Below are 26,925 nucleotides of genomic sequence, written 5' to 3'. Positions count from 1 at the left end.
GACCACTCTTTCACTTTCCTCTTGCAGATCCCAGGAGGGTCTAAAAAAATTATCAATAGGTGGTTGGAATGAAACCTATCTTGGTCGGAGCACCAAATATCAAGCGACAGTACTGTATGTTTTCTTCCAAAACCTTCATGTCAATCGTTAACAGTGCCGCATACTACTAGACCTGTCATAATAATCGCTGGTCGTTTACATCACTAGTGGTGCTTTCTTATGGCACAAATTGCCAGCAATTCTTCAAACCAACCACCGAGAATCTCACAGCTTCTTCCTACTGTAAAATGCTCAAGCTGCTTGCAGCCAGTCCCGCTCGCTGAGCTCGGTGACCATTCATGTCCACCACAGCCTCCTCCTACCTTACTGTCCCTTCAGAAACCCCCCATGTCCCCAAAATCAACAAACTCTCTTCTACCACAGAGGTTACAGAATATTCTTGTTTCTAATAGGGCCGGAGCGTTACAACAACAGCAACTCGCGACTTCCCGCACCCCGCCCCCTCATGCTCCACTCAGGTCTTCCGAACATGATCCTTTTCAGCGAATACCCCCAACTGTGCATTATAATTCAGGTGCTCCTCGCATCAACAGCCCGGCTAGTCCTCAAATACCACAATCTATCCTTCTCAATCGAGCAACATCCATTGATAAACCCCATGTTCATTTTCCAACCCAATCCGCTCCAGAACGCGTCACTACTCCCATTCGAATAGCAACTCCTCCCGTATCCACTAGGACCCGTACTCCTTCGAATACAACAAGCCCTAGTTCCAGATCACCCCTTGGTGTGTCGTCTTTCCCCAATCCTTTCGAAGGTGACCCACGTCGGTCGGGTGCATCTGAGCCTATAGTGGGCCGCTCAGGAACTGCATCACCAGCTCGGAGAGAAAATATACCCGTCATACCACAGGCACCGCCCCCATCCTCCAGGACAAGAACGCCATCAAATACCCCTTCTCACACTTCCATCATTCCGCCGAGTCTCACTCCGCGTCCGTCATTTGATCGCTCACGTACATCTACCCTTACATCTAGGCCATCACAGGACAAACCTCGCCCCTCTTTTGATGCCACTGCTAGACCTTCGTTTGATGCGCAACGTCCTTCCCTCGACGTATCTCGACCTTACCATCCTACCGATGCGCGACTGCAGCCTGGGTCAATCCCGCGTCCGCCCCACAGTCCTTCAACACTCCCTCCTTCACGGGGTGTGCCTTTTCCATCGTCTGCTTCTGCACCACAACCACCACCCGCAACCCGCTCGCCAGTGCCAGATAGCGAACGTAATATTGACACAAAATGCGGAGGTGAGGCTGGTATGGCCGGTGTTGGACGGAGAGGGTTTGCAGCTGTGACACGAGCTGCGATGGTTGCTACATCTCAATCTCACCTGGACAGTCGTCGAACAAATGCTCCCAAGTATCTGGACCTCAACACTGCTATGAACCATGTCATGCGAGGTAAGTGTCTTCCTTCGATACCTTTTCTTTCATATATTATACATCTTCGGTGTTTATATTCCTTCGTCCCATATATAATTATGGACCAACCTACTTCTTCATATCGTTGTTTTGCGGCAATGGACCGTCGAGATAAACTCCTATCTTTCAACAATAAATTATTTTGCGTGGCTGTTTGATCGCATTTGTCCCCACTTTTTTTTATTCAATATATACTCACCGATTCTGCGTTTTCAGCCGCAATGACACCCCCGCTCTCTCCAAACTCGGGATACTCTCATTCACCCGTCTCTCCCCATCCCGTGTCGCCATTGTCGCTTCACCATGCGACACCACTCACACCTCATGACAAGGCTGGGACACAGTTCCTCTCATCGTCCCCAAATCAGAAACTCGCTCCTCTTTCGTCATCCCCTGCTGATATCCATATTGTCACTCCATCACGATCGCCCTCGCCAATTTCGAATCCTTTCTCACGACGTCTCAGCGGGGAAACTGTGAATCAATCACCATTTGCAGCTGTTGCTGTTCGCCTACCATTTCTCGACGCATTCGATAAAGAACCTGTAAACCACGGTTGCGATGATTCTGACGATGAGAGCGTGTATACAACACATACGGCCGAACCAGGGAAGGGTCGTAGAAGCGGTACAGCACCCATGTCCCCGTCTGCTGATTCAGAAGTGGGGTTGGCCTATGCGGATGATTCTGACAACGACACACCTGTGGTAATGCCACTCGATATTCGCAAGTCAAATGTAGTATCTGGGATCAATAAGGTCCAGTTTCCAAGTATCGAAGATAGGCATCAGTCTTCCACGGTTCAGAAGCCGTCATCGCGGAAGGCTTCGGCTTCGTCTGCTCATGCTGCATCTACCTCGCGAATCATTGATGCAAGTTCTAGCCGTACGCGCAGCGCCTCATCTGCCACCCACACGACAACGCGATCTGCTGGAGCGTTGGAGCGTGCAATGGAAACGCTAATTGAGGAAGGTGCATCTGTCTCGGTCCTCGCTTCAGGTTCAGTGCTTGCCTCAATGACTGGGCCCTCCGGGGGTCGCGCTTCAGGAAAGCCCATTCGGTCGAATACAGTACCAGGCCCTGCGTCACCGGAAAGCAGACCACCAAAGCTACCAGCGCGGTCCTATACAAGCCCGCACCATCCCCATATTCATTCCGAGCCCGTAGGTGTAGCAGGCCAAGTCGGGCGAGTACGGGAACGGTCTAATACAAAGAAGGACCGCATCTGTGCGAGCTGCGATACGAAGGTCAACGATGGGAGGTGGATTCAGATGGACGGTGGGAATATCTTGTGTGAGCGATGCTGGAAGAACATGTACCTTCCCAAGGTATGTATCATGTGGCTGATTGCTGTTTCCATCTAACAAGTTTCACTATAGTGCCGCCGGTGTAACCTTCCTATTGAGAAGCAGGCTGTGTCGTCTTCCGACGGTCAACTAAAAGGCAAATATCACAGGAATTGTTTCAACTGTCACGTCTGTCAGGTGAGTCGTGTGGTATTTACGACTATGGCTGGTTTTTGACTATCACCTTGCAGAAACCCTTCCCAGATAAGGAATTCTACGTGTTTGATGGCAAACCGCTATGTGCATACCACTACCATGAGGCAAACGACTCCCTCTGTGCCGCAGCCTCATGTGGCCAGCCAATAGAGGGTCCTTGCGCAGTCACTCATGCTGGAAAGCGGTACCATCCAGATCATCTTCTTTGTGAGTTTGAGAATGGCTGCAGGGAGCGGTTGGCAGAGTATTGGGAGGTAGATGGGCAGATGTTGTGTGAGAAACACGCTCCATTAGCTGGGGGCAGTAGCTGTGCCTCTTCGAGAGGCAATAGTCCTGATCCGCAACGCATACGTGACGAGGGGCGTGCGAGGAGGCGTATGACGCGATTCATCGACCTCGGGGTTGTGGAAGAGGAGGACGTCGACATCCGGTGAACATGATGATGGACCTTGACATATGCATTAATCTTATTCTTCATTTTCTTTCTTTCTTTTTCCTGGACCATTAGCAAGTGTACTCTCACATCTTACACAGGTTATATTACCCCTTCATTCTCTTGCAGTCGATATACCGCATATTTTTTCTTGATACCATTTTTAAGGGACTATATCAGACATGGACATCTTCTCCATCTTGTCCGTTGTCCAGCATTAGGATCTAGTTAATAGTTAATAGCCATACATCTAGCTGCATCACAATTCATGTACTTGCACTGCAGATAGAAATTGTCAATTTTACGATTGACGCGTAGTTTAAATTTATCCTCACTCTTAACCAACATTATCATCCATCGGGCTTAAGCTTCACTCTCGTCCGAGGCTCAGTCACGATATGTCCTTTTCTTTTCTTGCTCGGTGCTGTGAAACAGTAAAAAGTCCATTCTCTTTACTTGGTACGTGAATGCTTTATTGTCAACATCCTTTTTTTTAAATCATCGTTCCACAAAGGTTCCGTGCGGACTGCCACCAAACGTGCTGGAGGAACAGTTCGAAACCATGGAGGATCGCCGGGTAAGCGTCTGGGTCTCAAGAAGTTTTCTGGTACGTTCCTCTGGCTCGCATACCCGCCTCGCCAATGCTAGAGATATACTATGCAGACCAGTACGTCATTCCCGGCAACATCATAGTACGACAACGAGGAACGCAATTCCACCCAGGACAGAATGTACGTATCCTTCCTACCCATCGAAAGGCAATATTCATATGTTCCTTAGGTCAGAATGGGTCGCGACCATACTATTTATGCTACCACCCCGGGCTTCGTACGATTCTACAAACAAAAGTGGCTACGAGGAGACCGAAAGTTTATTGGTGTAGTTCTGCATCGCGGCGAGAAGCTTCCTAGGGATGAAACTTCGCTAGGTCGCAGTCGATACTTTGGCCTCGTCGACTTGAATGCTTTTCCTAAGAGGGGCCCATCATCACAAACCGGTGCATAAGTGGGTTTTGATATGCCTGCGGTTTCTTAAGATGTCGGCTACACAACCGTCGTCGCATTTCTACACCCGTTGCACTCAGCATTGTGCATCAGTGGTGGGCGGCGATGCACATTTTTTGCTTTCACATAGCACATGGTGATATTTTTAGTGCATCTTTTATATATAGATGACAATCTCATATGCATTGCTATTGCTGCGTTTGTCCCCATCATCTGAGGTTTCTTTCCGACCATCATGTCGTTTCAACTCTCCATTGACACCGTTAGACCTGCAGGTACGTGTCGCTCTAGTGATTGTCAGTCACTGCACACATAAAACTCTAGAATTCCCTGCTGAGGAAACCATCCTTGCTCTTGGTCGTCAAGTGTTGGAGTCCAGCGAGACCTGGAAAGTAGGCAAGACCTTTTCAAAAGGCACCGTTCAAACACTTTCCCGCGCGAAGGGACCAGGGGACGGAGCCCCTTGGCATTGTAGAGTTTCCAATCACACCGAGAAGGATGCGACGTTCGATGAGTTTTGGAGCAAAATTGGCGTTAACAAAGCTGAGAACGAGAAGGAGTAAGTTTCCCGTCGTCGTCCAACAATAGCCTAAATGTTTATGCTATCAAGGTTTATCTCTGCTATCAAGAAAGTGACGCTAGTCAAGCGAATCTCAGAGACTCAATCCATCTGGACGATGTACTACACTTTCCCTCCCCCTGTTTCTCCGCGTGTTTTCACTGTGTTGCAAACAATACACTTCAGCGAGTCGGCTCCAAGGACTGGGTATGGCTATTTGAACCCTTTTTATCGTCCTCTGACACGAAGCATCTAGGTTGGTGGTTTCGATTCCAGTTGATCTGTCTGGGCCAGGTGACGAAGATCTTGTCAAGTTTGAAGAGAAAGGTACAAAGGGACGATATGTCTCTGTCGAACGCTTGCTCGAGTTAGACGATGGCACAGTAGAATGGCGAATGGCGACGTCCAGTACGCCTGGAGGAAGTATTCCCAGTTTCATCACGGAGGGCAGTATGCCAGGCCAGATATCTGCGGTGAATATCATCTCATCTCATGTACCGTGAATCAAGACTGATGTTACCTTCAGGATGTTCCTCACTTCTTAAAGTGGTTCCATACCGTTCGCAGTCAAGGAACTGCGTAACCCAATAGTTGAAATTAGATCGGATCGGACAATATATGAGCAGATATATACGATTGTTCATTAATTGCTGTTGTGCGAGCCCAGCGCGATATACACAATTTTAACATCAAACGTCGTTGGAAATGGGGCTTGAATACGAGTGAGAGGTGAGGTGTAATAGAGGTGTGTGGACGATATAACAGTACGAGTACCGTAGAGCGATGATGAAACATCAAGTCTCGCGCTTTTCGTCACGTTCGCGTTCAAGTTGCTCGATCCTGCGGAGATGATTGTCCCTTTGAGCTTTCACCCTATCAAGATACTCCTCGTCGGATATTTTACGACCAAACATAGCGAATATTCGATCTGTGAGTGATTTGGGTGGTTCTGGGGCGGCGACGGGTACGGAATATGTTGGAACAGGTGCTGCAGGTATAGAAGGTACAGGTTGTGTATGCACCACTTGGGATACGTGAGTTATCCTCAGAATGTCGAACTCATTGAATGCCCATTGGAAGAGCCCACACATCACCGCGCCCGTCGCTAGTCCAGGAATAGTTCCCGATCTTCCACCTATCATAAAATGAGAATTGTTGAGAGGCACAAGAGAGCAAGCAACTCACGTTTCCAGGTATTAAGGACACTACCAGCCAAGGCTCCACTGATGCTAGAATCAAGTAATTTACGAGAGCGAATGTCACCCCACGTTAACCGGGATTCATCAGTAGTAACACCTTCTACGACTTCCTTAAGTCTCTGTCTGCGCAGCTCGTACTGTTTTCCTGGCATTGACAAGACGAGTATAGGACCAACCAGGTACTCTCGTATGCCTGTGTGCCCAGTCAATTCTGTTGGAGACCTGATGAAATGGGCATCATACTGAAGAATGTTGCAGACGCAATGCCGCTATTCAAAGCTGAAAACAATAACAGAGGTCCCGGTGGTTGCGATTTGACAACACCATAAAACCCTGCAGTCAAACCACATACAGTGGCTGAGGAAGACAATTGTCAGCTTTATTAATTTGAGAATGGCTATGATGGAAGACGGACTTGCATGTTATGAGTACGCCTTTGGCTACCGTCTGTGGGGCTGAAGGATCCATATTCACGCTGTATGCAACAAGCCAGTACGTAGCAAAGAGCAACTCGATGAAATTTCTGTGTTTGTGACCCCCTAAACGGGGGTGAGTCTGTGCGTTAAACGCGCTTGGATCAAGCTTTAGACTTTGTGGTACTTGCATAATGTTCAAACGTACGACTGCTCAAGCGTTGCGACCTGGCCGCCTGCGCGCTCATATTTCATGTACGGCACAAGCAGCTAGAGCACGACCTGCTCGGTCTGTAGTCATAGCTTCTTCTGCAGCTGCTACCGCGGGTCTTCTCTGGTATTCGTTTAGTAATACTATACACAACGACGCTATCAAAACACCAAAGCCAGAAGATATATCCAAGCCCGCACAGAAAGCCTCTACATCCAGTACCGGAGTCACGGAGGACGACGGGAGCATATGTGCAGTCGTGTGGGGTTCCAACCAGTGAGCTGTACATTTATATGTTCGCTAGATGGCATGCTCATATTCAGGTACAACGTAATCAACCCAAACGAACCCGCAGTCCAACGGGTACAGTACCCTGTAAACGCTAGTTGGCTAAAAGACGTCGCGCTGCGTGACTTGGCACTTCATGAGCGACATGCTGCTTGTGTAGATGCAAGGGGAGACGTATACCAGTGGGGTGACGGATTCTTTGGCTCAAGTTCCACATCAAAATCAGAGCCACAATTGACGTTACGTGGTCATGTAAGACAGTTTGCCTCGAGAAGGCCTTGTTACTCAGTTTATGATTTGGTCAGGACATCATTCAACTTCAGCTCACCGAATCTCGAGTATATGCTCTATCTGCTTCGGGAAAAATATATGTCATCGCGGCTAATGCAGAACAACAACAAAAGCCCTCTCCTAAGCCACTTCCTGCTAGTACTACGTCCTGGTGGGGGACCGGCTGGATATGGGGAGCGCAAGGAAATGCCATCGACTTCGCGGAGATTGCACCTAGGCAGAAACTCGGTTGGGGTGAAAAGTCTGTAGCAATCTGCCATCCGAGACTATGAGCTTATACCAATCTAGGTTCGTATCTATTTCAGCAGGCAGGAACCACCTTTTGGCATTGACATCTTCTGGTCGGACAATGGTTCATCCTATGAACAAAAACGCAAACACATATGGGCAGCTTGGTTTACGGAAGTTTGATATTCCTACTCCTCCAGGTTCTATTGACACTGTCTCTCCAACTCGCATTCCCGTCGAGCTAGTTCCAAGGGCAGTGGTTGACCCATTTGCTACGGCTTCTCCTGTCTCGCGTTCTGCGCCGACATCTGTGCCGCCTCCCATATCCACCAACATAGATGGAATAGATGACGAGCACATCAGATTTTCAGATGCCCTCTTTGAGGTTCCCTCTCTCCAAGGCATCAAGGTCTCTCAAATTGCAGCTGGAGGTCGCACCAGCTTTGTAATATCAGATTCAGGCAGGGTGCTTGGTTGGGGAGCAAATGAATTCCGGTAAAGATACCCATTAACACGTAAAAATCCACTAACACTTATTCCAGCCAGATCGGACTGGGTGGAAACATGACTCTTGACACAATTATCCTGCCGACAGAAGTAGTTTTGTCGAGAAACGTACCTGGCTCTGTCCGCACTAGATGCATTGGCATCTCCGCAGGCAAGTGAGAATACCAGGTCTTTTGCTGCTATAACTGAAATCATTGCACAGGTGGTGATCTGACATGTTTCGTCGCCGAACGTACAGATGGCGAATCCCTTGCATATGTGGACATTCTGACCTGTGGTAACGGACAATGGGGAGGACTAGGGAACAACTTATATTCGAACGCTCAGGGGAACCCTGTCCGCGCAAAGAATGTCAGCGGTCTCCGGGAATGTCAGCACTCATTATTACAACCTTATATGTACTCATAAGCCCCTTGTAGATAACGAAGCCAGCCAGACCATGTCTCCCATCCTTCCTCACGCTATCTCGGTGTCTCCCACCGGTCATGTTCTACTAACTTTGGATACACAAGCACATGGAGGGCCCGGTGGCTCGGGTCGGGATCTGGTCGCCTGGGGAACAAATCACGACTATCAACTTGGTACGGGTAGGAGAAGTAGTCTTCCTGTGCCCACTACCTTGGAGCATCCTGAAGGCGGTCGATTTATCCTGGGTCAACGAAAAACTTTGGTGAGGGACATTGCTGGTAACGTATGGAAGAAGAGAGTCGAGGTCGAGCAGTGTGCAGTCGCAGGGTACGGTAACAGTATTGTATATTGGAAGATCAAGTAGATAATCGCGAGTACGGGATGGATTGTAATCACCACTCACTCAGTACTTACTCAGTAATTCTTATTGCACGTGAGTTTCACATGACCGTGACGCGGTTGTGGCACAATATATTTGACTCTGTTAACTACTATCACGCGATGGCGAGGGACCTTCAGTCAAAAGATCCTCAGCTACAAGAATGCATGTGCGCGAATGAAACCATCTCCTGTTTCATCCACATTGACGCCCTAATCTTGAACAATCCATTACAGTAAATTAATCCGGGAGATGACAAGCATTATCGATCCCGCGGATGACTACCTCACAATAACCGCAGCTGAAGAGCAAATGAAGATCAATTATGCCCGAGGAAAGAAAGAGAACGAAGAGGCGTATGCGGATCTGAAAGGTATGGAGATATCTACATCTTGACTTGCCAGTGATCACCTTCATCCTATTCCCAAGCCTTGTCTCGTGTCTTAGACGCTGCCAAGAAATCCTCGATGCGACCGCCGAACGTGCCCTCTTTGGAAAAGCACGCATCCAATCTCAATGAACTTGACGGGTCCAGGCTGTCCCTAGCTAAGGCTATCCGCGACGCGGAGGGCTCTCTAGCTAGTAAAGAGGCTGAGCTGGCAGCCCTGAAAGAGCAAGCACGTTCACTAGAGGAATCAGATCCTGCCAAGGATCACCAGGCTCAGCTAGATGGCTCTGCGTGAGTACCATGCCGTACGACATGAGAGGCTATTGACTGTCTTGCTTCTCTAGATTGCGCTTGAAGATCTACAGAGGGTTGGGGTTCGAACCCGTTGTCGACAAGGACGGGCGAGTGACCAAGATGCTTGTGCGTGAGTGTATTCAATTTGAGTTTCTTTTTGGAAGCTCTAATACCTGGCTTAGGCGGCGAATCTAATGACATCTACTCCTTCCCGTCCGATGAAAGTAAATCAGATTTTGATGATGCCGCTCAGCTTTGGAAGCTGGCAAGCTCATGATGATGATAATCTGAAGGATATCTTATCTGTTATTATGCATGCTGTGGACTAATACGTATATTTATTTTCTTGTGGTCCCTCCCGATGTCAGCTTTGATACTAATAAACTACGGAATGCTGGTCACTCATGAGAAGGTCCAATTTGATGCACAGGATATATCTACATAGAACGCAGCTGGCGCTACAATTCTGAATCACCCTAATCTACTGTATGAAACAGAAGGTTTCATCCGAAGCAATCAAAACCACGAGCACTTAAAATGGTGGTTCAACGTTCAGGTATTATATTAAGAGGGAATCGACGTTCGTGAGTGTTGCCCTTCGCTGATAACCCATATTTTCTTCTCCTTGGACTTTTCTGCCACCTCTCGGACCTTTGCCTCAATAGCATTCTTCTTCACCTTATGTGCACGAAGCTCCTGGTGAACGCTTTCTACGATGAATGTAAGGTTTGCCGTCGCCAAAGTCGTGATCTTGCTGATAAGCAGAGGGACATGTGCATCGGGGAATGTGGTCTTCGGCGTGGATGCTGGGATAGCACGCTTGTTTGCTGAAGCCTGAGCAGGAGAAGCTGATGACTCTGCAATGCCGCTGTTTCCTGATAGCCGATTGGGTAGGGAGGGAACCGCGAACTTCGACTCGTAATCTGATTGCCGAAATTCTTCGGCAGTCTTTGCAACGAATCTAAAGGGGTCGATTGGGTATGGTATATCTGTAGCAGACGATCAGAAAGGGTTTAGTGAACCCATGAAAAACGTACCATTAAATAACTGTATGCGGTATGGTTTGAAAGGATCATATTCACATTGGCCTATGACCGACTCCCACAGAGGACCTTTGACATAGGGGACGAGAGGGACCACGATCTTCCGCTTCTTTTCAGGCTGCTTGCTAAGAGGCTCTGCTTTCCTCTTGGGAGGGGGAAGTGGTATGTCCGAGAGTGAAGGTGATAGGTCCCGGTCATCCGGAACAACTTCTTCAATCTCATCATCATCCACTAGCCAGCTTTCCAGATCAGAATCATTCTCCTCCCCGTCACCCTCCTCATCGTCGTCGTCGTCAACATTGTCCGCATCTGCTGCGCCTTCATCTTCCCATTCCTCTCCGGAATCGTATCCGTAATCTCGGACAAGCAGATCACGAGCGAAGGGTGATCTAGGACCAACAATGCGCGAGTTCTTCGTCCAGGAACCATAGTATCCAGGACGCGCATCCTCATGGAAAATCAAGACCTTCGCTGGAAGCATCCTCCTGTCCCTAAGAATGTTTGACAAGTAGCGAGCTTGAGATGTATCCCCAGCTATTTCAGCATCATTGAGCTGGGAATATATATCTTTCGTACTACACGGGCTGAAGGATTTGAAGTAGGATTTCGATCGGTCGCAGGGCTGTGTGAGCCGAAGCGGTCGCAACAACCGTATAACATCCTGGAGGCGCTCTGTGTATGATATCAATGACTGGACTGGCGTGCTTCGATGTACGCACCTTGTGCATTAGCTTCGACATGATTGAATGCTGGTGTGGTATTTACAAATATATCAATGTCATTCATCTCCGAGCCTTGAGCATCATCGACGACGATTGCGTCTGCATGGCTGAAACCTGAGGTCTGCTTCTTCCAAGCTGGTTTGCTAGACTCTAAGAACCAGTTCACCGGTGCCATTTCTGCGCCTTTCTTCAAGACAAAAGGCCTAAACGTCTTCTGAAAATCTGATTCACTAGTGGAAGTCCCACAAACGGGTTTTGAAGGCGACTCGCGGGGAGGAGCCTTGGCCTTGCCGAAGAAGTTAGCCATAAGAGACCGAGATTTGTCCTGGGTCGCCTTTTGCTTCTTCTCTTTTTCAACCTTGGCTGCCTTCCTTTCTTCCTTCTCTTTGACCTGGAATGACAACATTAACTGAATAGAATTACTACGTAGGAGGCTAGCGTACCTTCGCGGCTTTCTCTGCATCTATAACTTTTCGCTGTCGAGCTTTTGGAGTTCCACTCCCGGACTACCCAAGTTTGTAGTGAGTCGGTGATGTGGGCAAAAGGAGAGGAGAACATACATCAATGTTTTCGAGTTCGTTGGCACTGACGCTTGGATCACGTTGGGATGACGAGCCCTTGAGCTCTGCTGCATCAACCTGTTCAGTAGTTGTATTGCTCGGGGGATTGGGTTTATTGATGTCTTTAGTGGGGAGTTTGTTAGTACCTTTCGGGTCGAGGATAGCATCCCGCTCGTCCTGCGGTAGACTTTCGAAGATTGCGAGAAGCTCTGCCTTGGCCTAAAAGAAATGTCAGGGAAGACATTTAAATTCAGAATAATACATACCTGGACACGTTCAGCTATTCTTGTCTCAGCCTTCTCTTTGGCAGACTTGGGTAGCCAATCCCTATAGTCGTCTCTGACCTCCCATCGCCAAACACACACAACAGAAGGGATTTTGTATCCTAATGGCCCATCCAGGCCATAATTCATTCTGACCATGAGCGACTGAATGGCGTGCTCTACCACAAGAAGAGGCAAAGCAAGTGATATACTTTCGCGCGAAGAGTCATCGTCCTCATCGAAAGATGGAAGAAGTTCTGAGCGGATATGCTTCGCAAGCGGAGTGACACTCTTCTCACTAGATAAAGAGGTCGGTAACATCCTACGTCGGTTGTTGTGTTCCAAGCTCACCTCTCTTGCGCAAGCTTCACTATCAGCGGTCTATGTTCGTCTGGAATAGCAGTAAGTGGGGGGTCCTGCCTAGCAATTCGCTGCTCAATCATCTCCCGGAACTGGACAATTTCTATGCAACAGAGATCTTAGATTGAGCGCTCTCGAAACGGGAGGAGGACAGACCTTGCATCGCTTCTGACGACTTCTCAAATGATATGGGCTTCTGCTTGAAGATAACTTTGCCATTTTTCAACTCAGCGAGAGGTTTCTTTGCTATTATATAACAATATGACGCGTCCGGATGAGTGCATGCGGGATAGAATGCTGGTCGACTGCTCACCAGTAGGTATTGATGCACTGGAAGTATCTGATAGCGATTTCAGCTATAACGTATAACATTTTGCGCAAGACCTACCCTTTGGCTCTGTATCTCCCATTGTGCGGAATGATTAAAACTACCAAGTAGTCGGGAACGAAAAAAGCGCGCCTCTAGCCAGTCGCGTCGTGGATGGATGATTGTGACCTATTGTTACGTGGGAAATCTTTTGCCGAGTCGTGTTCGTGACGTGACAGTCACGCGTTCCCGACGCGATTCGTGTCGCGTGAAGACCCAACATCAATTGAAAGGTTGTTCAAGGATGGCATTTTTTCAAGCAAAGTCGACATCAACAGCATCGAAACATTCTTTAGACCCAGAACATCAACCATGGGTAGAAAAATAGTTAGCGTGTTCGTTTTGTTCTATGCGAAGTTTCTCTCATCACATGCAGTCGACCAAAGACCATAGATGATATCTCAGCACAAGAGCATACAGTAGCAGTACTGCGGAAAACGCTAGTCTCGACCAATGTATGCAAGCCCTTCTAAGTCATGCGTGGCTCATCCTCATGCAAAGTAGCTCCCTCACATGTTGTTCTATGGACCTCCCGGGACTGGTAAAACATCTACCATCCTTGCGCTTGCAAGGCAACTCTTTGGGTGCGGCTGATTTCATTCTGATTTGCCCAAACTCACTGTTTTTCCAGACCTGATAACTTTCGAAATCGAGTCCTAGAGCTCAATGCATCAGACGAGAGAGGTATCAGTATAGTCAGAGAGAAAATCAAATCGTTTGCCCGTCAAACACCCCGAGCACAGGCAGTGGCATCAGATGGGAATGTCTATCCCTGTCCACCATACAAAATTATCATTCTCGACGAAGCAGATTCAATGACGCAAGATGCGCAAGGTGCATTACGGCGGATAATGGAGACCTACGCCCGGATAACTCGTTTCTGTCTTGTTTGTAATTATGTGACAAGGTGAGAGCACTCCTTTTTCTCCTTGCAGTCACTGACTACTACAAGAATAATCGAACCTCTCGCGTCTCGATGTTCAAAGTTTCGTTTTACTCCTCTTGATTCGACATCCACCTCAGCCCGACTCTCTTATATCGCAAGTGCAGAAAATATTAACGTGGATCCCGAGGTCATTTCTACCCTCATCGAGACCTCTGGTGGTGACCTCCGTCGTTCCATCACATACTTGCAATCTGCATCTCGATTATCTTCCTCCACCGACCCCCCGGTGCCAATCACGCCTTACGATATCCAGGAGATAGCAGGTGTTGTGCCAACTGCTGTTATAAACGATTTTGCGAGGACTCTCGGCGTTTCCGTAGTCGGGGACATGGATGTTGATGACTTGCCTGCAAATAAGAAACTGAAGGGCTTCAATGCCGTCCAGAAAAAGGTCAAGAGCATCATGCGAGAAGGATACTCAGCATCACAAACCCTCTCACAGGTTAGTGATTCGTCACAGCAACTGAACTTATCTAACATCACTGTAGCTTCATGACACTATCATTCTGCATCCGACACTACCTGCACGACAAAAAGCAAAGTGTGCTCTCGCTTTTGCAGAGGCCGATAAGGCTCTGTGTGACGGTGCTGACGAAGAACTATGGGTACTCGAGGTTGGGCTTCGCATTCACAAAGCAGTTACCACATCATGACGTTCTAGTAGAAATGATTCATATATAATGTGAATTTCATTGCTTATCAACAGCATCTGAGTTTGCCCTTCAATGTAGTGGTATGGTAGCATTGACCATATCGAGTCTACAATCACCAAGGCTCGCTCAAGATGACGGTCGCATACCTTCCGCATTTGCAGCCGCGACATCTTCCAAACATTTACCTGCCTTGGATCCATCAGTGCAATGATTTTACCAAGTCTGGACATCTCTACTTTTTGATGTATCATGCCTATTGTCTGTTGTTCCCTGCTTCATCAGCCGCATCAATAAATGCTTGTCATATCCACTCCTTCTCACTTTGCAGGTCATTTATTGGCCTGCAACTCACTTGGCGCTCGACATCCTGGGCGGACTAGGTCACACAGTATGAAGGATCTATTGGTTAATTGTCTTGATGATCATATCATACTCAAATTTTAATGCACGTGAATGTAGTAGGCACTATGCTACTCCGAATGAGTGGTAACACGAGGTTGGACTCATGCCAGTAAGAAAGCTTATAGCAGCCAAGTCTACGATAACAGTGAACCTACCAAAACTCGACCTCACCCACTGTCATCATGCTCTGTTTCTTGTTCATGAGCTCCCCATCCTTCATCCTCTTCTTCCTGTTCGCTGTCTTCATCTTCCCGTTTCCGCTTCCCATTCACACTCTTGGAATGCTCGGGAGCCTCGCCATCCGCGATGGTCACACACGTCAGCCGCGTGCCTTTTGTATCGTACTCAGCCACAGGTGGTATCTGCAGCATTTCACTTCCGGCTCTTTGGTCGGCGGGCAGCAAAGCCAGGTCGTGAACGTGAATTTTACCATCAGATGAGACGGTGCACAGGATGATAGTCGAGAGGGGCGCTTTTGCCTTCGTTGATTTAGGTAGTGCGAGAGGAAGAATCTCGACCGCTTTTACACTAAAAAAAGACGGTAAAAACAAAATCCTAACAAGTGCATTGTACGTACCGATTGGAGTGTCCAGTCATTTCTGCAATTACAGTGGGTATTTTTTCTGGGTCATCTGGAATGTCGTAGATCGACAATTTCTTGTCTTCTGCGCCAACAAGTAATAATTCTCCGGAGCCGTTCACTCGTTTACTAAACCGAATTGTATGTATTCGGGATGGATGCGTGATTGTGTGGCGAAGAACCATGTCCTAAGTGCGATCAAATTGAATTTACAAATATAGAGAAAAGTCATGATATGCACTTACGACTGTGAATAAATCGATCGTGTTTTGAGATTGCACGACGAATGACGAGCCTGTCGCTGACCACCGCACGACTTCTCCCTCTAAACCACCAAATGAAGTGAGAAATGAATCCGGGGCCTAGGGAAACAAACACTTACCTTTCCCCAGCTTTGTGCTCGCAGATCCCCGTCCCCGCATGAGATCCCACATGCGCAGCGTATTGTCTTTTCCTACGCTTAGCGCGACTTTATTTGACGGATGCACCGCTGTAGAATTGACTCGTCCCTTATGACCTTTGAGGGTGCGAAGCACAACCCAGTCGCGTGCATGAAAAAGGCATAATGAACCGTCTTCAGACGCTGAGAGAAGATGTGAGCGGGAGGGAAATTGAAGTTGTGTTATGGATCCTGTCGCAACAATTTGTCAAGAGACAGATGTATAAAGCGCTATAATCTACCTTCGTGGTGCATAAGCCCGCCGATCTCTTTTTTTCTACGCAAATCCCAGACCTTTATGACCTCATCTGCACTCCCAGTAGCAAGCCATTTCCCCCCATTCGGAGATGCGGCGACGGCCTTGATGCACGATACATGTGCGGGGAATATAAAAATAGGTTTCAGCTCGAACTTGTAGCCATCGTTGGTCTCATCGAGCGAGACAGATCCATCCAAGCCATATAGCAGTTTTTCATACGAGCCAGCGATTACCTTGAAGGAGGTTGGGAGAGCAATGTCATCTGAGACAGGTTTCGTAGATTGTTTCGCTTTTTGCTTGCCCTTAGTGGAGGACACTGGATGGTGATCGCTTTGGGCGACCGGTTTTACTTTCTTCTTTTCTTTTGGCGAGCTCGCAAGTCTCGCCCTTTTGGTGCTTGTTACTGTGGCCATCTCGATGTATTTTTCCTCAATTTGTCAAGATACAAAATCCGGTACGTGTCCCAGAATAGTAATACGAAGAACAAAAATCTCCTCTATATTACCTCAGCAGGGTTACAAAACCCTTCCCTTACACCAGTCTCAGACATAATGCAGTGCGAAAGCAAAAGAAATGCCATTGCGAATAACGCCAAATTTTGGTATGCAAACAGGGAGAACAGCAGACACAACATCATGGAAATAGTACGCTGCTCTATCTTGCATACTACGCATAAAATCATTATCGTTTACCGGATACCAGCAGTTGCCTTTTGAAGTGCCCGCTTGATGGCAAGCTGCGACTTCCTCAACTCATCTGCTGTCGATTCCTCAATCTCGAGCTTTTCGAGCGCACGGGCAAGCTCAGTCTCAACCTGAGACTTAGCACCACGCTTAAGCTTCATACCAATCTCAGGCGAGGTTATAGTGCCTTCGACCTGGTGGATGTAAGCCTCGAGGTCGGATTTCGCCTCATGACGTGAAGAGAACTCCTTGTCAGCCTGCTTGTATTGCTCAGCGTCCTTGATCATCTGGTCGATCTCGGCCGACGATAAACGACCAACGGAGTTGGTGATGCCTGAACAGAAGTGTCAGCTGCAGAAAAAAACTTGAAGACCGCCACTGACTGATGGATGCCTTGCGGCCAGAAGCTCGGTCTTGTGCGGAGACCTTGAGGAGACCGTTGGCATCAACCTCGAAGGTGGTAACAAGCTCGGCCTGTCCACGAGGCATAGGAGGAATACCGGTCAGCTCGAATTCACCAAGCAGACGGTTATCGCGGCACTGAGTGCGTTCACCCTCATACCTGGAGATCAAGACGTCAGTGTAACGTTAGGTTATATATGAACGGTGCGCCTTACACAGGGAAGGTGACAGTCGTCTGGTTGTCTTCAACAGTCGTGAATGTCCGCGACTTGTTGGTGGGAATGGGAGTGTTACGGGGGACAACAACACCAAAGACATCACCCTGCATAGCAACACCAAGCGAGAGAGGAGCCACGTCAAGAAGAAGAAGGTCCGCAGTCTTTTCTGAGGTCTGGCCAGTGAGAACAGCAGCCTGCACAGCGGCACCGTAGGCAACAGCCTCATCGGGGTTAATCGACTTGTTCAGCTGGCGTCCACCGAAGTACTCCGATACTAGAGATTGGATTTTGGGAATACGAGTGGATCCACCAACGAGGACAATGTCATCGACTTTCTCACGAGGCATCTTGGCATCCTTGAGCACCTTCTCGACGGGCTCAATGGTCGATTTAAACATAGCGGCATTGATCTCCTCGAAACGGGCACGAGTGATGTTGGCAGAGAAGTCTTCACCCTGGTTGTGAATATATCAGATAAAATCCAACATCGAGTTCACGCATGACATGCTAACCTGGTACAGCGAATCGACCTCAACGGTGGTCTGGGTGACACTAGAGAGGGTGCGCTTGGCACGTTCGCAAGCACTTCTGAGTCGTCTGAGTGCACGGGGATCCTCAGAGATATCGTGCTTCGTCTTCCTCTTGAACTCATTCTTGAAGTGATCCAAGAGGGTGTTGTCGAAATCCTCACCACCCAAGTGAGTGTCACCTGCGGTGGCCTTAACTGCGAAGACACCACCGCTGATGTTGAGCAACGAGACATCGAAAGTTCCTCCACCAAGATCGAAGATCAAAACGTTTTTCTCCGCTTTTGATTGACGATCCAAACCATACGCGATGGCAGCAGCAGTGGGCTCGTTAATGATACGGAGAACGTCAAGGCCAGCGATGGTACCAGCGTCTTTGGTTGCCAAACGTTGCGAGTCGTTGAAGTAGGCAGGAACGCTTCATTCGCGTCAGAATAAATTCACACATGATACGAGAAGAACAACTCACGTGACGACGGCCCTGGTGACAGTCTTGCCAAGTTTTGCCTCCGAAATCTCTTTCATTTTAGTGAGGACCATTGACGAGATCTCCTGGGGGCTGAAGACCTTCTCCTCGCCAAGGTAGTTAACCTTGATCAAAGGTGAGCCCTCCTTTTCTACTACCTCAAAGGGCCAGTGAGTCATGTCCTGGAGTGACATGTTTAGCATCCCGTTTTCAGTTATAGATCCTTATACTAACCTTCTTCACGTCGGGATCACTAATTTTTTGCATGTTATTAAAGTTATCGAAGGATACTCCATGACACACTCACTCATAACGACGGCCGATGAGACGCTTGGCATCAAAGACTGTGTTGCGGGGGTTCATAGCAGCCTGATTTTTTGCAGCATCACCGATTAGACGCTCCTCCGCAGAGAATGCGACATATGAAGGAGTTGTCCGGTTACCCTCTGTAGAACCCACACAGATAAATGTGCGAATTCGTTGTACGGCACAGAAACTTACGATCGTTGGCGATGATTTCAACTCGATCATTTTGCCATACACCCACGCAGCTAAGAAAAGATGTTAATATGGCGATGACAGCAATTTCGTGTATGCTTACGAGTAGGTAGTGCCGAGATCGATGCCAACAGCGCCGTCAAATGCGTCTTCCATTTTTTAAAGGGATATACAAAAAGTAAAAGAGAGGTGAAGCCGGATGGTGGTGATGGGCAGAAGAGCAATCGAAAAAAATCGATTGCACGGCTGAAGTAAGCATTCTGACCATTGGTGTCAAATTTTGCACTGCCACCAGCACGACCCACTCTTCGACATGTCTACCAAGGCAGGTCTAAGACCATGGCTTTCTGCCCCAAGATGCATGCGCAGAAGCCAGTTTTCGGCTCTCCAACATAGACGAAATGTATACACTTCCAGTGACCATCCATTTCCTCTGCAGTCACCAGATGATTGGCAGCTGTTGCAAGACCGTCGGATACGTTTCAAAATGCTCGGTCAGTGTTTTTCTTCGTGTAGGAGACTAACTTTTGCTCATCTTCCTCTGCAGTCGATCTATTTAGCGAGCATGGCTCTAATGTGACGCGAGATAACACCTTCCAACCCCACCACCAGTTGCACCGGCCTCTCGCTCCGTCTGAAGCAACATTATCCGCACTAATAGCTGCTGGTGCACATTTTGGGCATGCTAAATCCTTGCTCAACCCGAATTTCATGCCCTACGCGTACGGTGTCCGCGCTGGCATCACCATAATTGACCTCGACTCGACTCTCCCACTGTTGCGGAGGGCCGCGAACCTCACTCGCGCTGTCGTTGCAAGGGACGGCACAGTTGTCTTCGTGGGCACTCGTCCAGATCTGCGTGCTGTTGTGCGCAAAGCCGCAGAGAGGATTGGACCACAGGCTTTTCATGTTGGCGAAAGATGGCTGCCCGGCACACTTACGAACAAACAGCAGCTGTTTGGGTCTGACGTCGCAAAAAGGCAACGTGTCACACCCGACCTAGTCATCTTCCTAAATCCTCTGGCAAATATCCATGCTATCCGCGAATGTGCGATACAACATATTCCTACTATCGGCATTGTCGACTCGAACGTCGATCCTCGCGTGGTCATGTATGCTATTCCTGCGAATGACGAGAGCCCTCGAACGGCAGAGTTAATTGCAGGTGTTCTCAGCATAGCTGGAAGAGAAGGGAAAGTTTTGCGAGACAGAGAAGAACAGAATAAAGAGCTACGACAATCTAGATACATGCGTGCTCATGAACGAGGTACTACACGGTACGTAGCAGACAGACATTAGTTTACTATATGCCATCAGCGTTGTAATGGATGTGACGCTTGAACCTCACTCCAGTATTCTATTTCCTCCTTCAGTAAACGCAACAACATAATTTAGTGACAAAACTTACTCTCTGCATCAGTCAGTGCTCGTAGATTGCCCCCCAGTTTGTTGATGGTTTCTACATACTCCTCTTCTTCCACACTGTCAAAAACGATGCCGCCTCCCGCCTGCAAATAGGCAACTCCGTCCTTGAATGTCATTGTACGAATGGCAATACATGTGTCCATTTCGTCATTAGCGAAGTCGAAACGTCCGACGGCACCGGCATAAACTCCCCTCCGTTCACCCTCTAGTTCGGCAACCAGTTCGATGGCTTTGATCTTAGGAGCTCCCGATACAGTTCCCGCGGGGAATATGGAGCGGAAAGCATCGAACCTGTTGAAAATTGTTGGCAGGTGCAGAGAACACGATCATATCGGTAAGATACCTCGACAACCCTTCCCTCAGCATTCCCGAAACTTGGGATGTCAAATGAATGACGTGGCTGAATTTCTGTACCGCCATAAGATGATCGACTTTCACGGTTTCCGGCTTGCAAACCCGATTGACGTCGTTTCTGGCAAGATCAACAAGCATGATGTGTTCCGCTCGGTCCTTCTCAGATGAAACAAGCTGTTTGCCAAGCTTGTCGTCTTCTGCCAAAGGAGTCAAGGTGGCTTTCCCCGCGAAGACATGAAGACTAACCTGCTGGAGTCTTTCCTCTTTTGACGGTCCCAGCAATGGCATGGTTATAGACCTTGTTTGCTTCCACTTTACAAAGAGTTTCTGGACTGGCGCCGACTATCTGTAGCTCTCCGCAATCCAAATAAAACATATAGGGGCTAGGGTTGACTTGACGAAGATGTCTATATGCATTAAAAGGGTGTAAATTTGTTGGACGGGAAAGGCGTTGAGACGGAACTGCTTGGATGATATCACCAGCAACAATGTGCTCTTTGAGCTTGGTTACAAATGACTCGTAGCCTTCCTTGCCTATGTTAGATGTGGCTTGGTTTCCTAATGTAATTGGAGGCTGCGGGACTTCGGGAGTTGTGTGACTCAGAAGTACTTTTGCTAGCCGACGGATTTTTGATTGAGCAGTTTGATATACGAAAGGAAGGTTTGTGGCTCCGGCGTCCTTTGGATAGAAGACATGGGAAACGATCTTGATAGACTGGAATAAGTGATCGTAAATGAGGAGGGTGTCGCAAAGCATAAACAAAGACTCTGGGATAGACAAAGGATCACTGAGTTCTCGAGCAGTCTTGGGCTCAAAATACTGTATACAGTCATAGGACACGTATCCGATCGCGCCTCCGGTGAAGGTCGGAATTTCAGGAATTTTCACATATTCGTGAACGGCGAGCTCCCGTTGTAGAGCAATAAGTGGATCTCCCTGAAACTCCTCGTTCGGTCCAGTTTTGATGACCTTCAGTGGGTCTAACGCAAAAATGACATTAAAAACCAGTAACATCGGGCGGGCATCCTACCTGCGCCGACGAAACTGTATCTGGCTATGTTCTCCCCCGCAATAACTGACTCCAGCAGGAAGCTGTACTTGGAGTCTTTGGCTACTCGGAGATACGCCATGCATGGTGTGATAAGATCTGCAGGAAGCTGAATAAATATCGGGACGCAGTTGCCTCGCTTCTCGCGAATGATGAGCTGTTCTACAGCGGCGAGCGAAGGACATGCTGTAAATTTCTACAAGCAAATAACATCAGCGCCTAAGCCCAGTACGCAACGTCTAACAAAGACTACCTGAGGGTCCATTTTCGTCTCGAGGGATATAGTGATTGGAACATCCACCAATTAGCGCGAGTATAAGTAGTATTTGATCCGACGTGGCACTGACTCGGAATGACTCTGAAACTTGTTTTGATTCCATCATACAAACTGCTGCAACATCGCATCAAATCTAGTCGTTCCGTCTAGACCAATTAATCCTAGAATCGGATATATTCGCTAGGTCTTTCACGAAACCTAAGGCCTGAACAGCCATCGCCATTTCGGTCTTCGAGGTCGTTACAACATGATAACTCCGCGATTTTACTGTACCCAAACTCTTGAAGCAGTGGCAGTATCAATCTATTGCCCATCAATAAGAGTACGTTTGCGCAGCACTTGTGTTCCCAAGCCTGATCAATGTTATTCTCGAAGTAGGCCTCTGATGTGGAGATCAACGTCGATGAAACCTTGTTGACCGTTCATATCAATCCTTATTTCCTTCGTATCAACTTTCCTCATTCGGTCCTCGAGGACGACCAATCCTCTGCAACCTATGATCCAAGCAGTGGATATTTAACGGTCACACTGACTAAAGAGGTGAAAGGACAGGAATTCCCTGACTTGGACTTACTGGCAAAGCTACTGGCTCCTCGTCATGTCGAAGTTCCAAAAAAACCGACAATAGAAGTCATCGAGTCTGAGACTTCATCACAAAGCGAGCTGGAAGAACTTGTATATTTAACTGATGCAATCTCGCTCGAACAGCGGGAAATATTGCAAGGTGCGTGCGATGACTTCACACTTCAACAAACATCCTCACATCACTTCCAGCCGCTGAAAATGACTGGCAGTTTCCCCAGACTGTCGCAGAATCCTCTTCTCCATTACAACTATCCACAAAAAGATACTATGGGTTCTTGGACATGTACACGGGGTACTTCACCCACGTTGCTCACACAGAAAATGATGTCAATGAACTTGGGATTGAAGCTGAGAGCTGTTTACCAGAAGAACGACGAGCGAAAAGATTGCAACATGAAGAGATGAAATGGGATGAGGAGCATTATATGTATGATCCCTAAACAAGACATCAATCTGAACGCTCATTCGCCTCCTCCTGCAGGGCAGACTACATGGATGATGAGTATATTCAAGAACTTCTTGCCTGGGAAGATCCCGGGCTCAAAGATGCTGAATGTATATTCACCGAGAGCGAGAATATGACGATGCTCGATTTACCGCGCAAAGAATGTAAGCGGTATTTCCGCTTTATTTCATACTGACATTGATAACATTACGACAGACTTGCCAACAAAATCACAGCAGCGAAACCTGTATCTGACACTGTTGACCCTGTTATTCGCATACGCCTATGACAGGCGCACGACACAGCACGACCCTACTCCTGAAAGCGCTTGGACGATCTGTTCACTCATACCTGCATTCTCGGCGCTGGATCCCCCTCCATACGTATCTTCAAAAAGTATTTCTCTGTCTATCCCCACGTCTGGGTTCACCGATCACGATCTCGCTTCATCTTTGATGCCGTCTTATCGGCGTTCTCTTGCGTTCCCTCTCTATCGCTCTTTTGCAATGGCCGATGCTTGTCGGAATGATGTAGCAGCCATTTTGGCGAAGGGAAGAAGGATGGTCACACGTTGCTTATTGGAGATGAAACATGTTTTGGACCATCATGAAGTATATTACGTGTATAACAAAATCTGGGTTGATGACTTCTGCGTTTGGATCCAAGCGTCTGCGAGGTGCGGAGTCATTTTCATTTTCCGATGGAATGGCTAACGTTAATATGAACATCTTTTCTTCCGCAGCGATGAGATGATATTAGACATCGCACAGCAATTGAAAGCTCTGGTCATTACGAAATCGATGATTGGCTGGAACATCGAGAATTTAGAAGCTGTAGGCCTTCTGAGCGACAGCGACAAGCGAGTCTTCCGAATGACCGTATGTGGAGTCTCCAAGCTGTGACACACTCCGTAAGCATGCTTAGCATCCTCCATCGGGTTTGTCTTCTCACTCAAAAGATTTTAGCAGCCGGGGCAACGTGAATCATGTTTCGCTGGCGGTTGAAACATGAACCAAATTAGCTATGCGACTTTCGGACCTACGATGATCGCCAATTTAAGACACGTTTCATTGGAGCGTACCACCTTGCAACATGTAAATAACTTTTTGGTTCGGTTCGCACATACTTATCGCAGTATGTAAACAACGGGCAAGTCTAGATTCTGCACCCATACTCACGAATTGAGCACAACTCCGAGTAAACCTCCTAAGGAAGTACGTATATATATACACATACTCAGTCGCTGCCAGTGGTTAGCACGATTTCAAGTTCGGCAGCTTTGTGCATGCGCCGCGTGCACACAGCGTCGATGAAGTGATTCGAGCCTGTTTGGAATGAATAATAAAGTTTGCCAAAGTATGTAGTGGTTCGAGTCAAATGGTGAACTTTCTGTTCGCGCCCGTACCTCCGAGAAGCATTGACTCCGCCATACTTATAGGTTAGCGTTCTGCCTCGTGTCGGTGGAAGAACCTGTGGAAGCCAGTCTATATCCAGTCTACAGCATCCACCTGATATGAAAGAAGAACATGCAAATTGCCGAAATTCGCCGCTTGGTTCTCGACACAAAAGCACGCTACTACTACTTCAGAGACGGCTTATTCGGGGAACTGCGAGACTCGAAATATTCTTGAAAGGCAGCAGGTTTGCTTGACCTTGTTCTCCAAAAAATGCATCGTGTCTCATCCCTAGAGAGCACCATGTGGTGCCAGGGTTTTTGTTCACATGCGGGTCCGTGGACGGCGTGAAATTTAATAAACGGTGGTGCGCATCAATTGTGGCGTCCGCATCAGCATATGTCCACGGATCAATGTATTAAATGTAAGTAGCATGTAGGTGGATCCTCAGGCCTCAATCTTCTGCTGACGAAAGTCCTTGCGCATGAACTCGGACATCTTTCGGCAAAACATCGTAACCGCTTTGACCAAGGTCAACAGGCAGAGCAGCAGTATCGTCCAGATGTTGTGATGCGAGCAAGGCTTCCCCTTCTTCCGCTTCGCCACCTACCGTATCCTCTAGGACTAAGGGCGGGTGGAGGAAAGAGGGAGGGTTGACCAAACCATTGAAAAGGAACTAGAAGACCACGTTAAACAATAACTACCATTAAAACGCGAGTAATGACGTACCGTGCCATACCTAGAACATGAAAGACTCGTGAGCACCACGTAATAGCTGTATGAAAGACTTCCTTACACCAGGAGGGAGAATCCCACTACTTGGAGGAGGGAAATGGGGAAAAGAAGCTTCTCCCAGCCTAGTCCAAGGCTGACTAGCCAGATCGAGAGTGTTCTGCATGTATCGGCCAAGCTCCTCGCCGTGGCGCTCACATGCCTTGTGACGCTCAAGCCGAAGTAATTAAACAAGGAGATACTTATCGCGATAGCGATCCCTGACCAAAGGACACTAGGCGTGTAGACTAATTGGTACCAACCCCTAGGAAGGTCGAAGAAAGGCGAGCTAGAAGCGATTGACGGCATAGCCAGAATGGGCATGCACATGATGATGGTGAGGGCGCCGAATAAACCCTCGTAGCCCACAGCAACCAAAGGTGCCACGGAATAACGGGCCATGATCTTCTCTTCTACGACGAACTGTGTTGCCGTACTAGACGGCAGCTATTCTTAGCCGCTGAAGTAAAGAATGTTGAAATACTTACAACACCTGGGCGAAGAGAATGAAGAAGACGCCTATGTATGGTGAGTATGGGCTCCTATAAAAAGTGATAAGATGCCTACCAACGAGGACCTTGGTGACTTCAGGCTCTGGCTGGTCAGAACCCAAGAGATTCAAGGTGGATTGTACAACGTCTTTGATAAGCGAACCGCTGTATCCTACCAGCAAAATACCGGCCATGACTGTCAAGAGAGAGGCCCATCTATGGATAATTCAGAACTATCCAATGGAAGAACGGGGGAGGACGTACTGATAAAGCCATAAACGACGGTGTAAAAAGATGACGCTAAGGATGCCCACAAAAAGAACGAGAGCTCCACGTGTCATCTGATAGATTGACACGGGGGTATAGAGGAGACCGACGTTCATAAGCTGTTCGAATGGAAAGTTGTTATCAAGACGGGGCCAAAAGGAAATATAGAAGACCGACGGACCGTTGTTCCGGTGAGATCGCAGGCAGCGGGAAACCACAAAAGAAGAATGTTCCAGCCTCGTAGCTCTCGACAGGTTTCCTCGACTTTACCGGATTCATGAACGTCTTCTTCTGAATCTGAAGGAAGAAATACGGGTGCAGTACGCTGACGTGCACGAAGCCACGTATAAATGACGGGGAGAAAGCCTAGATGATGTATGAATAAACGGAAGATTGCCAATTGGGAAGAAAGTGAAACTGACAAAGCATTTCGCCGACTAGCACGGATTGTTAGCGTAGAACGTGGTAGCAATGAACATAAAAGCTACGGACGGAACATCTGGAGACTTTGCCATACGGGCTGCTCGTAAAGAACGTGGTTTGCAGGGTTTGGATCGCTACAATTCTCCACGCATTGCATGTCCTACTCTATTGGTGAATTCTGCCCGTGTCTCTGAACGCGAGGCTGAACATACCTGCCATTTGCTCCACAAAGAATTACTCGAACCCTACAAAGCATGAGTTGATGAAGATTCAGAGCATGATGACACACCGTAATTATCATACCCGCAAGGAGAATGGGAACATAGAATGACGAAGGCATCGTTGGGTTGTGGTAGTCGAAGCAAGAGGCGAAAGGGCGTTGGCCGCGTGACAAGTAGCCGGCGTGACAATACTATATTCAACGCCGGTTGCCCCGTAGATGAATAGATCTGGATCAAAGATCGGGAGA

The 26,925-nt window shown here is 48.0% G+C and overlaps 14 protein-coding genes across 14 annotated transcripts; 8 read left to right on the top strand and 6 right to left on the bottom strand.

Annotated features, from left to right (window-relative positions):
- Position 1: 1 nt before the first annotated feature.
- EDB93DRAFT_670705 (uncharacterized protein) lies at positions 2-3,737 on the top strand. Its single transcript, XM_041457056.1, has 5 exons — positions 2-114; positions 171-1,462; positions 1,700-2,811; positions 2,863-2,967; positions 3,021-3,737. Exons 2-5 carry the CDS (start codon positions 220-222, stop codon positions 3,417-3,419), a joined length of 2,859 nt encoding a protein of 952 aa, XP_041312196.1. The 5' UTR covers positions 2-114; positions 171-219; the 3' UTR covers positions 3,420-3,737.
- A 14-nt stretch (positions 3,738-3,751) lies between these two features.
- EDB93DRAFT_1121543 (ribosomal L27 protein-domain-containing protein) lies at positions 3,752-4,628 on the top strand. Its single transcript, XM_041448556.1, has 4 exons — positions 3,752-3,877; positions 3,933-4,025; positions 4,082-4,149; positions 4,199-4,628. The coding sequence occupies exons 1-4, from the start codon at positions 3,817-3,819 to the stop codon at positions 4,421-4,423; spliced, it is 447 nt and encodes a 148-aa protein (XP_041312195.1). The 5' UTR covers positions 3,752-3,816; the 3' UTR covers positions 4,424-4,628.
- Positions 4,611-5,798, top strand: EDB93DRAFT_670707 (uncharacterized protein). Its single transcript, XM_041457057.1, has 5 exons — positions 4,611-4,697; positions 4,747-4,981; positions 5,033-5,188; positions 5,238-5,454; positions 5,508-5,798. The coding sequence occupies exons 1-5, from the start codon at positions 4,658-4,660 to the stop codon at positions 5,562-5,564; spliced, it is 705 nt and encodes a 234-aa protein (XP_041312194.1). The 5' UTR covers positions 4,611-4,657; the 3' UTR covers positions 5,565-5,798.
- EDB93DRAFT_1077394 (uncharacterized protein) lies at positions 5,776-6,541 on the bottom strand (the record flags this gene model as incomplete). Its single annotated transcript, XM_041445312.1, has 3 exons — positions 5,776-6,116; positions 6,167-6,373; positions 6,424-6,541. Coding segments are annotated over 3 exons (666 nt in total), but the record flags the coding sequence as incomplete, so codon positions are not given.
- Positions 6,542-6,759: 218 nt separating this feature from the next.
- Positions 6,760-9,019, top strand: EDB93DRAFT_1199325 (regulator of chromosome condensation 1/beta-lactamase-inhibitor protein II). The gene is made up of 7 exons (XM_041450919.1): positions 6,760-7,080; positions 7,128-7,344; positions 7,398-7,624; positions 7,672-8,106; positions 8,154-8,269; positions 8,321-8,488; positions 8,538-9,019. The coding sequence occupies exons 1-7, from the start codon at positions 6,788-6,790 to the stop codon at positions 8,888-8,890; spliced, it is 1,809 nt and encodes a 602-aa protein (XP_041312192.1). The 5' UTR covers positions 6,760-6,787; the 3' UTR covers positions 8,891-9,019.
- Positions 9,020-9,027: 8 nt separating this feature from the next.
- On the top strand, positions 9,028-9,864 carry EDB93DRAFT_1077261 (uncharacterized protein; the record flags this gene model as incomplete). Its single annotated transcript, XM_041445300.1, has 5 exons — positions 9,028-9,074; positions 9,142-9,278; positions 9,335-9,584; positions 9,638-9,717; positions 9,770-9,864. 5 exons carry the CDS (start codon positions 9,028-9,030, stop codon positions 9,862-9,864), a joined length of 609 nt encoding a protein of 202 aa, XP_041312191.1.
- On the bottom strand, positions 9,770-13,027 carry EDB93DRAFT_670725 (uncharacterized protein). Its single transcript, XM_041457058.1, has 10 exons — positions 12,924-13,027; positions 12,849-12,875; positions 12,692-12,781; positions 12,527-12,638; positions 12,179-12,473; positions 11,913-12,131; positions 11,796-11,858; positions 11,350-11,743; positions 10,625-11,302; positions 9,770-10,576 (listed from the first exon to the last, which is right to left on the bottom strand). The coding sequence occupies exons 1-10, from the start codon at positions 12,943-12,945 to the stop codon at positions 10,152-10,154; spliced, it is 2,325 nt and encodes a 774-aa protein (XP_041312190.1). The 5' UTR covers positions 12,946-13,027; the 3' UTR covers positions 9,770-10,151.
- Positions 13,028-13,095: 68 nt separating this feature from the next.
- EDB93DRAFT_1121534 (P-loop containing nucleoside triphosphate hydrolase protein) lies at positions 13,096-14,891 on the top strand. The gene is made up of 6 exons (XM_041448555.1): positions 13,096-13,229; positions 13,279-13,357; positions 13,407-13,486; positions 13,534-13,809; positions 13,855-14,290; positions 14,337-14,891. The coding sequence occupies exons 1-6, from the start codon at positions 13,147-13,149 to the stop codon at positions 14,499-14,501; spliced, it is 1,119 nt and encodes a 372-aa protein (XP_041312189.1). The 5' UTR covers positions 13,096-13,146; the 3' UTR covers positions 14,502-14,891.
- On the bottom strand, positions 14,892-16,651 carry EDB93DRAFT_1121528 (WD40-repeat-containing domain protein). The gene is made up of 5 exons (XM_041448554.1): positions 16,165-16,651; positions 15,866-16,114; positions 15,729-15,808; positions 15,481-15,671; positions 14,892-15,431 (listed from the first exon to the last, which is right to left on the bottom strand). The coding sequence occupies exons 1-5, from the start codon at positions 16,592-16,594 to the stop codon at positions 15,071-15,073; spliced, it is 1,311 nt and encodes a 436-aa protein (XP_041312188.1). The 5' UTR covers positions 16,595-16,651; the 3' UTR covers positions 14,892-15,070.
- Positions 16,652-16,741: 90 nt separating this feature from the next.
- EDB93DRAFT_1121526 (heat shock protein 70 family) lies at positions 16,742-19,280 on the bottom strand. The gene is made up of 9 exons (XM_041448553.1): positions 19,079-19,280; positions 18,979-19,028; positions 18,785-18,923; positions 18,712-18,730; positions 18,481-18,659; positions 17,997-18,429; positions 17,482-17,939; positions 17,248-17,426; positions 16,742-17,198 (listed from the first exon to the last, which is right to left on the bottom strand). Exons 1-9 carry the CDS (start codon positions 19,129-19,131, stop codon positions 16,870-16,872), a joined length of 1,839 nt encoding a protein of 612 aa, XP_041312187.1. The 5' UTR covers positions 19,132-19,280; the 3' UTR covers positions 16,742-16,869.
- On the top strand, positions 19,270-20,693 carry EDB93DRAFT_1219850 (ribosomal protein S2, flavodoxin-like domain-containing protein). The gene is made up of 2 exons (XM_041451130.1): positions 19,270-19,469; positions 19,523-20,693. Exons 1-2 carry the CDS (start codon positions 19,289-19,291, stop codon positions 20,272-20,274), a joined length of 933 nt encoding a protein of 310 aa, XP_041312186.1. The 5' UTR covers positions 19,270-19,288; the 3' UTR covers positions 20,275-20,693.
- On the bottom strand, positions 20,367-22,068 carry EDB93DRAFT_1246295 (ADC synthase; the record flags this gene model as incomplete). Its single annotated transcript, XM_041452428.1, has 5 exons — positions 20,367-20,691; positions 20,744-20,951; positions 21,001-21,735; positions 21,786-21,999; positions 22,057-22,068. The coding sequence occupies 5 exons, from the start codon at positions 22,066-22,068 to the stop codon at positions 20,367-20,369; spliced, it is 1,494 nt and encodes a 497-aa protein (XP_041312185.1).
- Positions 22,069-22,114: 46 nt separating this feature from the next.
- EDB93DRAFT_670544 (SHQ1 protein-domain-containing protein) lies at positions 22,115-24,188 on the top strand. The gene is made up of 7 exons (XM_041457054.1): positions 22,115-22,402; positions 22,459-22,804; positions 22,855-23,092; positions 23,147-23,274; positions 23,327-23,786; positions 23,853-24,020; positions 24,076-24,188. The coding sequence occupies exons 1-6, from the start codon at positions 22,328-22,330 to the stop codon at positions 24,010-24,012; spliced, it is 1,407 nt and encodes a 468-aa protein (XP_041312184.1). The 5' UTR covers positions 22,115-22,327; the 3' UTR covers positions 24,013-24,020; positions 24,076-24,188.
- A 362-nt stretch (positions 24,189-24,550) lies between these two features.
- On the bottom strand, positions 24,551-26,887 carry EDB93DRAFT_1121518 (uncharacterized protein). The gene is made up of 11 exons (XM_041448552.1): positions 26,746-26,887; positions 26,669-26,701; positions 26,526-26,616; positions 26,456-26,470; positions 26,215-26,399; positions 26,031-26,152; positions 25,843-25,982; positions 25,764-25,794; positions 25,301-25,711; positions 25,234-25,243; positions 24,551-25,180 (listed from the first exon to the last, which is right to left on the bottom strand). The coding sequence occupies exons 1-11, from the start codon at positions 26,794-26,796 to the stop codon at positions 24,959-24,961; spliced, it is 1,311 nt and encodes a 436-aa protein (XP_041312183.1). The 5' UTR covers positions 26,797-26,887; the 3' UTR covers positions 24,551-24,958.
- Positions 26,888-26,925: the final 38 nt, after the last annotated feature.

Source organism: Suillus bovinus, assembly GCF_016758785.1.
Source record: "Suillus bovinus strain UH-Sbo-P2 chromosome Unknown EDB93scaffold_5, whole genome shotgun sequence".
Lineage (NCBI taxonomy): Eukaryota > Fungi > Basidiomycota > Agaricomycetes > Boletales > Suillaceae > Suillus > Suillus bovinus.
The sequence above is the reverse complement of the archived record's forward strand: the minus strand, read 5'-3'. Positions and strand labels throughout refer to the sequence as shown.